Source organism: Ramularia collo-cygni (genome assembly GCF_900074925.1).
Source record: "Ramularia collo-cygni strain URUG2 genome assembly, contig: RCC_scaffold14, whole genome shotgun sequence".
In the NCBI taxonomy this organism is placed as follows: domain Eukaryota; kingdom Fungi; phylum Ascomycota; class Dothideomycetes; order Mycosphaerellales; family Mycosphaerellaceae; genus Ramularia; species Ramularia collo-cygni.
In genome coordinates, this window is record NW_019716268.1 from 261,135 (window position 1) to 275,325 (window position 14,191).

The window sequence follows — 14,191 nt, forward strand, 5'->3', positions numbered from 1 at the left end:
GGGCAGAGGAGATGCGCAGGGCGAAAGTAAGAGATGCAACGCAGTGGCCTTGAATAGGCAGAGTACAAAGCAGATGCCGAKCGCAAGGCGTGTAATGCAGCGTCGCACCAACGGCATGGCAAGTACATGTAATGGCAAGACCTACCTCTCTCCAAGACTTTTCAGCGCTCCTTTCACAAGATCGCGCGCACCAAACGGCTCCCTTTCCGTGGGCTGTCACTTTCTTCGAGGCGAGTGTACTTCACGAAATCTGATCGTCACCAGCATTCCGTCGCTCCGTGCTACTTCTACTGCAGGTTACCTCTTAGGGAGTCAATGCCAAGCCACGAATCTCCTCACTCTGACAGGTTACAGGTACCACGGCGGCCCAATGCCACCGAAAGCGTTTCATACGGCGTCTGCATGCCCCCTGGGTTCGTTAGAGGAAACTCTCCGACGAAGCTCTAACCGGGCTGGCGGGCTGCAACGCGGCAAATTTGAGTGCTGAGGTTGCACGGCATGGAAGCGTCGCACGAGTACCACTGCGCGCCCCGTATCCGCCCGAGGAAGGCCGTTGTACTTTTACGGCCGCACAAACGAGTGGAATAAGCAGGCAATCGGATCCTCAATGCACGTTGCCCTCGTTGCTGCACGGCGAATGGTTCTCCAGCGAGCCGGCCATAAGAGCGTGTACTCTTGGGCTGATATGATGACCTCGCACCGCATGGCCGCCGAGATCTGTTTGTGGTCGACGATGCCCACCAACTCGCCAAGGAGATCCGCATATCCGATGGTGTCGTAGGACAGGCACTTCTCAACGAAGCAAGGTTCGGTGCGCGCTTCGCTCGTCTCCCTCATGGCCGCTTCAATTTAAGTCATGCTGCACCCATCCGACAACCCCAGCTGGCTCTCTTGTGTGTACGTGWGAGGCTTCTGCGAGTATTTGGAGCATGTGGTAGCACATGCGCTCCCGCCTTCTCTCGGTGTCACCGCTGTTTGGCAGCCGTCTCAAGTAATGGGCTCTCTTCCAACACTGCGAATTCCATACTCTCATCATCTCCGTCTGCGGCGGCCCGCTCTCAGCCAGAAACCGCGTTTGCTCGAGTCCTGCGTCGAAAGGAGGTCTCCAAGTTCACTACATGACTGCATCACGCACATCAGTCTCTCCGCAATACTGAGACACCTGACGACAAATCAAGCCTCCAAGAATGCCTCGGCGCGAGGGCTACGTGAATCCACTCGCATTTACAATCTCGCTTTGTCTCTGCTTTACCGTCTGCGTCGCCTTACTCCGCGTGTGGATCCGTCGGAATGCGTACGGGCTGGACGATGCTGTCATCGGGGTGGCAACTTTGGTGTCGCTCGGCCATACTGCATCAGGTTATGCCGCGCTGATGGCAGGACTGGGCAGACCATGGTCCAAGATCCTTGCCGAGGAGGACTTGGCAAGACTCAACCAGGTTAGCTATAGCAGAGTGGCAGCTTAGAAGAACACTGACCATGATAGGCATCTGTTGCTAGTATCATACTGTTCTTCATCCCGCTTTACCTATCAAAATGTGCGATGCTATCGTTCCTTGGCCGCATCACCAAGACGCCATCGCAGATCCTTCTTTATCGCACGTGCAACATCGTGGTGGCCATCTTTGGCGTGGTATCGATCGTTCTCGTCACAGCAGGCTGTCCGACCAAACCACAGTCTGGCTGGTATTGGGCATTCAGTAACAATGCTTCCTCATGCCCATCTCAGGTAACACAATCGCATGCCTGAGCTAAACGTGGCTGACCAGACTTAGGACCTTCGTTGGCAAGTCGTGACCGCGTTCGATATCATCACGGAGTTGGTCTTGTTAGCCTTGCCGGTCCACCTCGTTTGGAACCTCCAAATGCCATGGACGAAGAAAGCAATGATAATTATTGCATTCTGGATCCGACTCCCGTATGTATTTCTCGACCTTGATTACGGTTCGTTCGCTAACATTCATCGGAAGAGCTCTGGGCTTTTCGCTCGCAAGGAACTACTACACGCTGCAGCTACGGCACCGTAATGCGGATGCAGGCCTCGACGGAGCTCTCATCTCCATCTGGTTAGAGATCGAGCTTTCCTACGCGCTTGCTGCCAGCACTCTGTCGGCACTCAAAGCATTCATGGAATCGTTTGATTCCGGTTTCGGTTTAGGATTTACGAGAGGCAAAGGCGACGACAGTTACGGCATGTCCAATGTCTCAGGCTCGTCCGGCGGCCAGTCATCCAAGACCGAGAAGAGCAAATCAGGCTCGCCAACATCGAGCGGCGCTCGCGGAGCGCCAACACCAGTACTACCCGGAAAGAAAGACCCCCAAACTCATGGTGCTGCTGCAACTCCAGTTCCCGGTAGAGACAACGCAATGAAGCTCAGACCAGAGCAGGATATTGCCTATCGCACAGCCATCTCAGCGGAGCCGTTTGGCGACATATCACTGTGGCGAGCCAACAGCAGCAGTGGAAGCGAGAGTTCGGATGACATGGTCATTCATCGCGATATGGCGTACGAAGTACAGCACGATGAGGCGCCCATGCTTCCCGATGCGGCCCATCATGCATGAGAAGGCATCTCTCAAGGCAAGGAATTATCTTGGATAGCGAGCATGCCATATGTAGAGCAGAGCGATAGCCGATCTGTCAGTAAGTCTCAGAACATTGTCTGCGTCGATGTGGATTTCGAGTCATTGAAATGCTACGTGTAGCACCTTGTAGCAACTAAGTTGCCAACCGAACATGGTCCAACCCAGAATTTGAGGCGGATTGCCAGTCTTCCCGTCATCTTTCTGTCTTTTCACTGTTCGGACAGATCTTTGCGGCCTTCCACGTGGCTGAAAGTGACAGCAACCTTGAAGGACGAAAAAGTCTTTCGCTCCTGCAGTAAATGTTGACTTCCAACACCGGGCTAGTTCGATCTGACTCGATCCAGACCCTCTTGTCGATCAAGCCACCACAACGTGGCACACTCGCGTATCTTTGGCGACGATCCAGACTCGCTAGAACATACCTCCCGAAAGTACATGCGTAAACCTATTAGAGAAGTCGCTACACTTCTGGCGCAATGGACAGGTCCTCTCGCAGGCTCGTCCAGAGAGAGTTCCATATCTGGTGGTTGAGGCGTCTGGGAAGACCTGATACGGTTTCGCGGACGGTGACTCCGTGTCGCGTGGCTCGCTCGAGGCCCGGAGCTGCATCTTCACAACTGCATACCGTCGGACGCGACTACCAAAGTAGTTGCAGCACCCTCATAATGAAGCAAAAGGCAGGCCGGGATGGCTGTCGCGCTCGCCGTATGATGAGGCTTGTAGCAAATTTCTCCTTCTGCGCCTACCTTGCATTTCTCAAACGCTTTAAGATGGAGCTTTCTTCCCAGTCTCACGTCATGTACCAACGCATCTCACGCCGTGTACCAACGCAACAATGCTGGCTTTCTGGCTCGTAACGCTTTGCTTTCTCAGCTCCACAGTGGCTGCATGGCCGCTTCAAGACATCTTTCGAAGGCAGACGGCCACTGCCCCAACGAAGTTCATGTTCATCTTGTATGTCTTACTTGCGGAGTACAGCTTCCACGTTATAAGTCCATGCTAACAAATCGATGCAGTGGAGACTCCTACACCGCTACTGGTTTTAGTATGTCGGGAACTCAGCCGTCAGTTAGCAATCCGTTGGGAAATCCTCCAGTGCCGGGCAGTGAGTTGAGATCACAATGGTAGAGTCTTCTACACATTCCTGACAAGGTGCGATGTTAGTCCGACTATCAGGAGGAGACATGTGGGTCGACACAGTCATGAAAAGCTACGCTCGGAACGGGACTGTAGCGTACGACTTTGCAGTCGCCCAGAACACCGTGAACTCTTCCCGCGTACAAAATCCTAATCCGCCCACCCCCAATGGTGATTTCCGTGGGCAGCTGGCGCTTTTTGAGAGTACGATCGGCGCCGCCGCTTCAAGTAAGCTGAAGTGGAAGGCCGCAAATACTCTCTTCATCAACTGGTTTGGCATCAACGATATTGTCATTCAGGCCTTCCAGGGACGAAACGGCAGCACCGCTCAGGCGATATTAGGGCCAGACGTTGCAGACTACTTCGGACGGCTGGAGAGACAGTGGCAGTTGGGTGGTCGCAACTTCATCACCATCCTAGTCCCTCGTGAGTACCCCCRAAGTCGTACTGGAGACGGAACACTTACTAAATTGTTGCCTTAGCAATCTCAAAAATTGGAGCATTCGGCTGGGGAACAGGACCAGATGCTGCAAATGTTGCTGCTCTTACGCAATACTGGAATGCCCAGATGCAAAGCGCAAACAGTCAATTTCAAAAATTGCATCCATACGCCAGCTCCAGAATCGTAGATCCGACTGCGACTTTCAATACCATCCTGAGCAATCCCCAGCAATATGGAGCCCCAAACGCCACATGTTGGAGTTTTCCTGAAGGCCAGCCCTGCTTGTGGCACGACTTCGGTCACCCCGGGATCGTTATTCAGACAGCGTTTGGAAAGCAAATGGGCAGTCTTATCCAAAGCATCGGGTTCTAAGTCCTTGGAAGGGAATGCGGTAGCGTTGCGGTTTCGATGGATTTTGCTGCATGATGTTCGCTCATTGATACCCCATATATAGAATAGATATAGATTGGACCTGCTCCAGGGACCCGAATGCTTCTGGCCTCTGCAAATGAAGAATACGTCAATTCTTCAAGGTCATCGTGTGAAACTCATCCCATCTCGGTCTTGCGATATGCATGGAGGACAATGCGTCCACTTCGCAAGTGCTTGTCCTCACCGGATTCGGCGGAGACTGTGAAAAGCTAGGAAGTCCTCGACCTCGAAGCTGACCGTGGCGTGGCGGAGGTTGAACGAATTCCTGAAGTTGAAAGAACAGAGGGAAAAGAGTAACAAAGATCCCGTCGCATGCAGGACGGACGCTAGCGGCGGGTAGCCTTTCCGCACTGACAGCACCTGCAGCCATTACTTCCGCATGCATCTGTGCCTGTCTGCGTCGACCTCTTGAGGCGGTCCATTCCTTTTCTTCCACCGTCGCCTTCGCCATCTTAGCCAGGATTCCATTGTAATCATCACCATCAGCATCGTGCTCACCGCGCTTCAAAAGATCGATTCAGCAGTTTGTCCGAGCAGCGCATACGCGCATTGTCATCGCCCATCGCTGGAGCATACCGCGTGCGCGACTTCATTTTTACATCCACCTGCCACCACCTCGTGACGCGAAATCCGCCGCAATGTTCTTCGTCAAGAACATGGACCGCGAGGTGACCATCCACCCTTCCTACTTCAACAGCGATGCCTCACGAATTGTCCTGGACCGTCTGCGATCAGATATCGAGGGCACGATCGAGGGCACGCTCATGGTGATCCGTATTGTGGATGTGGAGGAAATCAGCGAGCCGAAGCTCCAACCAGGAACGGGCATGGCGGTATATCATCTGAACTACCGGGCGATCGTCTGGCGGCCGTTCCGTGGTGAGGTGGTGGATGGATTGGTGTCAAGCGTAGTGAGCAATGGCTTCTTCGTGGACGTGGGTGCGCTCAGCGTGTTCGTCAGTAAGGCGGTAAGTGCTGCGGTGATTGTGCGTATGGACGGACCAGTGTGCTGATTGCATTGGGCAGATGATACCCAATYCACTCAAGTACAGCGTCGATGGCTCCACACCCCAGTTCACCGACAATGTGGATCAAAGCGTGGAACGAGGTACGCAGGTTCGATTACGCATCAAAGGTATCCGTGGTGAAATGGGTAGCATGTATGCCATTGGCAGCATCCGCGAGGATTATCTTGGGTGAGTTGTCTTGATCATACATCTGGCAATACGCTAACACGTGTGCTTCAGCCCGTTACTCCAGTAGAACTGGCAAAGCGAAGCGACTCTATCGCATGTTGGCGAGGCGCCGACTGACATGGTGACGGCATCGGTGATAAATTTGCTCTCCCAGGCAACGAACGAATTTCACGGCCGAGAGGCTGATGGATGATGATAACAAGAGCTACGTCGAATGAGACTGTTCGACAGCCTCTATCGCGAATGATGGCATCATCGCGAAGATCCACTGCAAGTGTGGTCTCCTTCCGGTGTGCTTCGCGTGGTCACAAGAACTCGCTCATTTCGGGACAGAATATCTCTAATTCAGGAGCGGTTTGCAGCGAGGCGTTTGGAAAGGTGATGATAAAAAATGGGATTGGTGAGGGCGGGAATGCACTCGATTGCATAGACTTAAGATACCCAAGATGCATCAAGTTGGTCTTATGCGTATCGTCCGTCTTCCCATCTCGTGTCTAATCTTTTGGTCGCCTGGCATTGATTTGCCGAGTACGCTGATGAGTAGGAACATCGAGAATCCCCACTAGATCGCTCTCTTGGCTGGCGTCTGCTTCGATGCTCGCTCTGGGGCTTGGTGTGTCCACTGCTTACCCAGCCGAATAGCAAGATCGTGTCTGTGGAGATACCAAACGCGGCCGGTTGTGCCTCGAGACAGCAAAAGTCGATCGAATCACCAGCACCGCATCTCCACCACATGCCTCAAATTTTTGGAATCACACCCGTGGCCGCTCAATCACGGCCAGTTCGGGCAGTCGTATCTTGATTTATATCCACATTGGGAGATTGCTCTCTGGGAGAAGATCCGGTGACACGACAAGATCGAAGCCAAAGGCCAAGCATTTGTATCACATTGATGAAGCATCAAATGGACGTAAGTCCACCACACYACTATATCTTCAAGAGTATTCTCACCTCATAGCTCTCATCATCATTCACTCGCTTCATTCTCTCGTTCTCGCCTGTTTCCACTTTCATTCCACATTCATCAGCCATTCCCTATTCAACAAACAAGCAACCAACCAATCAAGATGAAGAACTCCGCTGTGTTCCTGACTCTCGCCATCTCAGCTGCAGCTGCACCTGTTGATCGAACTATCAACAAGCGACAGTTCAGCCTCGGCTCCTTGGGTGGTGGTTCAAGCGGTTCCAGCGGCCTGGGTTCTTTGGGATCTCTCGGCTCTCTTGGTTCTCTCGGATCCAGCAGTGGCTCTTCATCAGGATCCTCTCTAGGCTCGTTGGGATCTCTGGGATCCTTTGGCGGTAGCTCTAGCGGTTCGAGCGGTTTAGGTTCCTTGGGATCTCTTGGATCTCTTGGATCTCTGGGCTCCAGCGGCTCTTCATCAGGTTCTTCTCTGGGCTCCTTGGGATCACTAGGATCACTAGGATCGCTCTCAGGATCTTCGACAACAGACTCTTCGACATCCGACTCTGTTTCAGCCGCATCTTCCTCGTCTACTCCGGCGGCTTCCAACTCGACCAGCTCGACACCTAGCACTTCATCGTCCGGATCCGGTGGCTCCTCTGGGAGCTGCAAAGATGTGACCCTTCTCTTTGCTCGTGGAACTGGCGAACTGGGTACTTGCATCTTTCCTCCTGCGCTCTACACGAATCCACTGACATTCACAGGCACCATGGGTACCATCATCGGGCCTCCACTTGCAGATGCTCTTGCTGCCGGCCTGGGTGATGACAGAGTGACGGTAAGGCGTATCCCATTTTCCGCGTAGATATCCATCTAACTTTTCACAGGCAGAGGGTGTTGACTACCCAGCCTCTGCTGCAGGCAATGCCAACATGGGAGCCACTGGCGGGGCTGTAAGCATCACCAACGATTCTCACATTGATAGTTCACAATAGACTGACGTTTTCCCCAGGCAATGGCGTCTCAGGCAGGAAACATCCTAAGCTCGTGCCCAGACACCAAACTTGTCCTTGCTGGCTACTCGCAAGGTGCCATGGCCGTTCATAATGCTCTCTCAGCCCAAGGCCTTGATGGAAGCAAAGTCGCCGCTGTGGTGGCTTTCGGTGATCCATTCAACGGTCAGGACTTTGAAGGCGTCGATGCGAGCAAGGTCATGGAGTTCTGTGGCTCGAGTGACTTCCTTTGCAGCCGTGGAGGCAGTAACGGAAGTGGAAGCAGTCATTTGAGCTATGGCGGCGATGCTGAGGCAGCTGCTGAGTTCATTGTTGGGGTTGTTGGGTAGTGCGACGGCTTGGAAGAACGGATCATAAGATGGTCTGCTGATCGATTTCGATTCACACTTGTGTTGATGTTGGAGTATTGGAAGAAGATGCCTTGATGGATTACTGATCCGGCTCGGTCCTGYAAAGTACCTATTGAACCAAACGAAATACACTCGCTCATACAGGCTTCCATCCCATCCCATCCCTGCAGTCTACAAGAGTGTCGCGCACTTGGGGAGGCTTCTCAACGAACCAATGAATGCAGGTGTTTTCTGTGAAAGAGACACTACTGTCCTCAGCTGTCACAAATTCAACCTGGCATCCCTCCCGAATTTGCAGCGGAGAGGAACTTTCCGGCCACATGGGTATGCCTGCAAGTCAAAGTCAATCGCATACCTTGCACCCACCTGGCAAGCGGTCTGACACAGGCTTCCCTTACCTCCATCGTACCACTGACCTTGCCACCACAATCTGACGGAGACTTTTAGAAGCGAGGAGCTACGCGTCCAGACTCCAGAACATGCCGTCCAAGTAGCCAACCAGCAGAACGAACGCTCAAGCGAAACATGATCCTACCTCGTCACCACCTAGAGCATTGTCCCAGCACGCAAATCTATCACGATTCCTCCTACCTTGCGGAGAACTATGCCATGGCAGCCATATCCGTCGTGGCATTTGCGGCCAGATACTGTGTACGGCTTCGCATCTTACCAATACGAAATCTGCAAGGCGATGACTGGATGGGCATTGCAGTCTTACTGTTCTTCCTTTATCTGACATGCTGCAGGCTGGTAGTATATCACCTTGGAAGCAATACAGATTATAATGTGACGGAAATTGGGAAACTGAGCGATTGTCAGATTGAACGGCTGGTATTTGGAAGCAAGTTTCAAGTCAGTCACCTAGATAACCATACACAAAGTTCTTTGGTTGACTTGTCTTTAGATCAGCGCCTGGTATGCCTACGTCTGCTTCCTTTGGGGGCTGAAAGCCATGGTCATTTTCCTGTTCAACCGGCTACCGTTCTTTGAATATCAACGACGACTCCTCAAGATCTTTAGCGTTGTCGTCGCCCTCACCGCGGTCGCTGTCATTCTCACCATTTCCTTTGGCTGCAGACCCTTTCACCAAAATTGGGGCACAATACCCTACCCACCACTCAGTTGTACATCCCGAACCCAAAACTTCTACACCACCGCAATCGCAAACATCCTCACCGATGCTGGCTTGCTTCTAATAGCTATCCCCATGCTTTGGAATCTTCGAGTGCCCCTGAAACGAAAGATTGCGTTGACTTTGCTGCTCTGCTCCGGGATCTTCATCATCTCCGCGGCGATTATTGCCGTCCTGATGTCGTTGCTGGATGCCCACTCAACACTCAATACGAATCGCTGGGCCACGAGAGAAGAGATTGCCGGTATATTGGCAGTGAATGCACCGATGATTAAGCCAATGTTTCATCGAAGTTTCTGGAGGAAGGACTTTAATCCACACCGCGCTAGGAGGCCGCCGGTTAAAGGCGTGAGAGTTCCGCATGTGAGTGAGCCGACCTTGGTGGAGGAGATCACGCGGCCTGCACCGGCAAGAAGATTAGGAGTACTGAGCTCGGTGAAGAGTGGCCTTCTTGGCAAAAGTTCAAGAGGGACCGCAGAGCGCAGCTCTCGTGGGCATGGAGCGCAGTCCGAGAGTGGGAAAGAGATCAAGGAGATGGAAGAGGCTTGGGATGTGGGAGAAAGGAATGGGGGAATGGTGGCTTATGCGCCCTATGCTTCCACAGACGGGCCGGAACTCATGCTGCCGGAGAGTATGAGAGGAGACAGTTTTCTATGGCCAGAAGTGCAAGCTGTTCATGTGGTTCAGAACGAAAAGGAAGGAGAAGACAAGTCCCGGGGCGTGTAGAGTGGCTTGAAGATTGTTCTTGTCGTGCGTGTCGAAGGTGCAGTACAGTACCTAGTAATGTTCACTCGTCTCTGTAGTTTGGAATGACACCCAGGTCGTGGAGAGGACTTTCTGTGCATCACCTGTGGTTCCTTTTCTCTCGTCGGAAGTAGCAGGAGAAACCAAGTTGTCGACTGCCACGATCATGATGTGATCAACGTCGGGCTGTGCAAATCCCAGCGGTGTGGTTTCGATCGCTTGAGGTGCGAACATGCCACACGGCAGATGAGCCGCGATAAGTTATGATGAAGTTGGACGTCACTCAGAGGTGCATGTATTCATCTCTGTCGACTGTGTTTTGGCCGTGACGTTGCGGCGCCGTCTCTGGACCTCGCATACCGTTCCGCTTGGCTGTGTCGAGATCAGGGAACATTGACATGGATCTGCTCTGCCTCCGAGCGATGGACGCAAAGTAAAGTAGTTTCTTAGCAAACGGCTTTAAGGTCGGATTAAACGCCGGGACTTAGATATGCAGTATCCGTGGGACTTTGCAGATGTCCGGTAGGATAACGAGGAAAAGCCTAGTTTCTGCAATTGTATTGGACGCTGTATTGAATGAGTCACAGTCGTTTGATCGTCGAATCGATTGGCTGTACGTGTAGCAATGATGATGGTTGAAGACTGAAGKATTGTTCGCCAAGCTTCTCATGACGGTACCGTACCTACCTTAGCTAAGTAGTTCTAAGTTTACTGTGCATTCGAGCCGACGACAACAGGATCAGCAGCAACGACACCTTCATACCCAGGCATATCAGATCATCTCTATCCCGAGCATTCAAGACTGTGCCACGTCCTCGGAGATTGTACGACCGTCAGCAAGCGCGACGACGGAGAGCAACATTCGTAGCGGCGCGTGCCTCGCATCGTGAGCAAGTGTTGCGCCGGGAGGAAACACAGCGACATGCCAGGTCCTACCCAACCCACTCCGCCATCGTCGACGTCTTCTGCTAATGGACTATCTCCGGAGGATCAACCGTATCGCGTGGTGCGGAAGCGTAACCGAGTTCCACTGTCGTGTGCGCCATGCAGACACCGCAAGCTGAAGTGAGCAAGCAACCACAAGGCCTGCAGGCATGACTCGAGAGATGTAGCATCTCACCACACCGTAATACCTCTCCGCAGGTTTGGCCCGCAAAGACGTCTCGCGACAGTGTCCAGTCCCTGTTGCTTGAAGCATTATGCTGTGCCAATCAAGAGTCGGCGCTGGGCGGGGAGTCGCGCGGGTCAAAATCGAAGGAGAGGACGAGGCTGTGGTTATATGCCGTARCAATGGTGGTCATGCTTTGCTTGCCTGAAATTTTACCATCCAACGTTTTGATTGACGCTGACAGTCGATCGGCAGGTGTAATCGTGGACATCCATGCGACAATTGCTCGAAGCGTGGCGATACTGGAGCCTGCAGCTATGCCACTCCTGGAAGCCGGAAGAAGGGAGGCAGCAGTGGCGCAAGTACTACGCCGGACGACATGCAAAACCGAATCGATCGTCTGGAAGGTCTTGTGCTTTCCCTCATGACCAACGGCGGCTCACAACCCGGAGCAACGGCGGCAGCACAGGCGGCCATCAGTGGTAGTAGGAGCGACAGCATAGGAGTCGCATCAGATTTGAGGCTAGACGCAAACGGTGCGGATATGATTCCAGAGGAAAGTGAAGAGCGAGGCGAGGATGAAAGCGAAGTCGGCGATCTCTCACAAAGCATTGGTATCATGAAGATGAACGATGGCAAAGCCATCTTTGCTTCCGATGCCCACTGGTATGCCATCCTTGGAGAAATCTCAGAAGTGAAGAAGTACTTCGACAATCACAAGGAGGACTATATGCAGCACTTGGCCAAAGTGAAGGGAGCATCGGCATCCACCGCTGGGACCTCTTTCCTTCTGCAAGGCACGTCCGCAAAAGATAAGGGCGAGGTCATGGCGGCGTATCCATCCAAAGCAGACGCGGATCGACTGATTGCGAGGTACTTCAACGCCTATGATCCGTCCGTACACATTATCCACGGTCCCTCCTTCCAGAAGCAGTACGATAAACACTGGCTGAACCCTAACGAGACATCAGTCGTCTGGCTCGGCATGTGCTTTGCGATGATGACGCTAGCGTTGCAGTCATACAATCGAGCCGGCGACGAGCCACCGGAGTATCGTGGGAGGTCGCTAGAGCTCTCGCATGAGTTCCGAAAACTCACAGCACAATGCCTACTACTTAGCGACATCACACAAGGCAATCCGCAAACTCTGGAAACTCTGGTCTTACATGTCCAGGCAGAGTATGGACGCAGCAGAGATGCTGAGCCTGCAGTCCTGCTAATGACAGGGATATGCGTGCGGTTGGCAATGCGTATGGGCTACCACCGAGACCCAGGTCCTTTCCCCGGTATATCTCCATTTGAGGGCGAGATGCGGCGGCGAGTCTGGACTTTTGTCCGGCAATGCGATTTGCTCATATCTTTCCAATTCGGGTTGCCCGCAATGATCAGATGCGACCATGTCGACACTCAGATTCCTCGGAATCTCTACGATGATGAGCTTTACGAGGATATGAAAAGTCTGCCACCCTCACGAGCGGTGTTTGAGGCAACTCCCATGTCGTACATGATTACAAAATCGAAAATGGCATACCTGTTCGGCCGGATCGTAGAGCGGGCTCAATCAGTATCAAATCCTCCGTCGTATGATGAGACGTTGAAGTTCGATGCTGAGTTGAGAGAGGCGAGGTCCTCACACCCTCCATTGCTACAGATGCGTTCTTTCCAGGAGTCCGCTCGCGACCCTGCGAACCTCATCATGCAACGTTTTGGCCTGGAAATGGTCTACTTGCGCTCATTATTCGTGCTTCACAGGAAGTTCATCGCGAAGGGACGAGAGAATCCGCGTTTCAGCTATTCGAGACGAACATGTTTGAATGCATCGATGGAGCTTCTAGACCACCAAGCGACCTTACACCGTGAGGCTCAGCCCGGCGGTCGTCTGAGATCGGTGAAGTGGTACATATCCTCATTGACCACACACGACTTCCTTCTAGCTGCCATGCTGGTCTGCCTGGATCTGTATCACACAGCCGAAAGTGAGCGTGCGGGTCGCCGATCCACTTCCGATCCGTCCTCACCACTAGTACCAGACCTTTGCGATGGTGATCGGCGGGAGCAGATGATGCAAGCTGTTGCACACTGTATCACCATCTGGGAATCTGTGCGTGACCACAGCATGGAAGCATTCAAAGCATCAACCACGCTGCGAGTCATGATGGAGAAGCTCAAAGCACACACCGAAAAGCACAAGAACTTGAATAGAGAAAACTCAGGGGGGTCCTACAGTTCTGGCTCTTCTCAACAGCAGCCGCAGAGTATGTCAAACGCTTACCCGCAGCGGGCACCCAACTACAGCATGTATTCGAATGGCCACGTAGGAGAGGTTAACACAGACGATCTTCCACCTGAGCAAAGCGCGGCAATGACACTTGGTATGCTTTCCAGCGGTGGCATCTCACCCGGCCCTGGCTTTGGAATGAACATGTCATCTGTACCGGAGAAGACTACCTCCCAGCCATATCCCGCTAGCATGGCGGCCTTGTTGAATGACCCCATGACGACCGAGCAGCCGCGGACGGGTCTGATACCACAGTACGCTGGACCTGACGCTTTGAATGCCGGCCCAGCAAGTCCCATGAGTCAGATGATGGCGAATGCGGGATTCATTGGAATGGACGGTGCTGATATCGACTGGGTGAGTACAATGAGATAGATCAGGCCTAATGAGGGCTCAATACTAACAACATCTGCAGGGCGCTTGGGACTCTTATATTCAAGGCACCAACACGGGCATGGATCCCAATCTTTCGTGGCCCATGAATATGGACATGGCCAACGATGCTACCGGGTCATCACAAGGTCAGCAGCAGAGTCCACAGCAGCAAAACGGCAGTAATGGCTTCGGTGTGTTTATGGGCGCTCCAGGAGGAGGAATGATGTAGATGGGGCGGTTACGGTAACGACCTGGTATGACTGTGATGAGTTCAACGAGAGCAAGCAAGGCCGGTGGAATTGAGCTTCCCATGTAGTGGATCGACGAAAACGCTCGCGATCATGTAGCTATTAGCATACAAGGGAGCAGCCTTCCCGACAGTTAAATGTCTATTAGAGGTTGCCAGCTCTCCGCGTGGTGAATCGGCGACCATGCTCGCGAACGGGTGTCTGTAAGCATAGAATGGAGCAGACTTGCGGAGAGTCAAATATCTCATC

General features: G+C 52.9%; 7 protein-coding genes; 6 read left to right on the forward strand and 1 right to left on the reverse strand.

Annotated features, from left to right (window-relative positions):
• Positions 1-1,187: 1,187 nt before the first annotated feature.
• Positions 1,188-2,565, forward strand: RCC_08417 (uncharacterized protein; the record flags this gene model as incomplete). XM_023773668.1 has 4 exons in its annotated part: positions 1,188-1,439; positions 1,487-1,729; positions 1,776-1,918; positions 1,971-2,565. 4 exons carry the CDS (start codon positions 1,188-1,190, stop codon positions 2,563-2,565), a joined length of 1,233 nt encoding a protein of 410 aa, XP_023629436.1.
• An 856-nt stretch (positions 2,566-3,421) lies between these two features.
• Positions 3,422-4,537, forward strand: RCC_08418 (uncharacterized protein; the record flags this gene model as incomplete). XM_023773669.1 has 4 exons in its annotated part: positions 3,422-3,540; positions 3,603-3,691; positions 3,751-4,149; positions 4,206-4,537. 4 exons carry the CDS (start codon positions 3,422-3,424, stop codon positions 4,535-4,537), a joined length of 939 nt encoding a protein of 312 aa, XP_023629437.1.
• Positions 4,538-5,235: 698 nt separating this feature from the next.
• RCC_08419 (related to DNA-directed RNA polymerase II chain Rpb7) lies at positions 5,236-5,860 on the forward strand (the record flags this gene model as incomplete). XM_023773670.1 has 3 exons in its annotated part: positions 5,236-5,565; positions 5,624-5,793; positions 5,845-5,860. The coding sequence occupies 3 exons, from the start codon at positions 5,236-5,238 to the stop codon at positions 5,858-5,860; spliced, it is 516 nt and encodes a 171-aa protein (XP_023629438.1).
• Positions 5,861-6,832: 972 nt separating this feature from the next.
• Positions 6,833-7,417, reverse strand: RCC_08420 (uncharacterized protein; the record flags this gene model as incomplete). The annotated part of the gene is made up of 1 exon (XM_023773671.1): positions 6,833-7,417. One exon carries the CDS (start codon positions 7,415-7,417, stop codon positions 6,833-6,835), a length of 585 nt encoding a protein of 194 aa, XP_023629439.1.
• Positions 7,418-7,463: 46 nt separating this feature from the next.
• Positions 7,464-8,036, forward strand: RCC_08421 (uncharacterized protein; the record flags this gene model as incomplete). XM_023773672.1 has 3 exons in its annotated part: positions 7,464-7,532; positions 7,582-7,647; positions 7,707-8,036. The coding sequence occupies 3 exons, from the start codon at positions 7,464-7,466 to the stop codon at positions 8,034-8,036; spliced, it is 465 nt and encodes a 154-aa protein (XP_023629440.1).
• Positions 8,037-8,582: 546 nt separating this feature from the next.
• Positions 8,583-9,915, forward strand: RCC_08422 (uncharacterized protein; the record flags this gene model as incomplete). XM_023773673.1 has 2 exons in its annotated part: positions 8,583-8,909; positions 8,962-9,915. The coding sequence occupies 2 exons, from the start codon at positions 8,583-8,585 to the stop codon at positions 9,913-9,915; spliced, it is 1,281 nt and encodes a 426-aa protein (XP_023629441.1).
• Positions 9,916-10,855: 940 nt separating this feature from the next.
• Positions 10,856-13,923, forward strand: RCC_08423 (related to transcription activator protein acu-15; the record flags this gene model as incomplete). XM_023773674.1 has 3 exons in its annotated part: positions 10,856-10,998; positions 11,297-13,676; positions 13,735-13,923. 3 exons carry the CDS (start codon positions 10,856-10,858, stop codon positions 13,921-13,923), a joined length of 2,712 nt encoding a protein of 903 aa, XP_023629442.1.
• Positions 13,924-14,191: the final 268 nt, after the last annotated feature.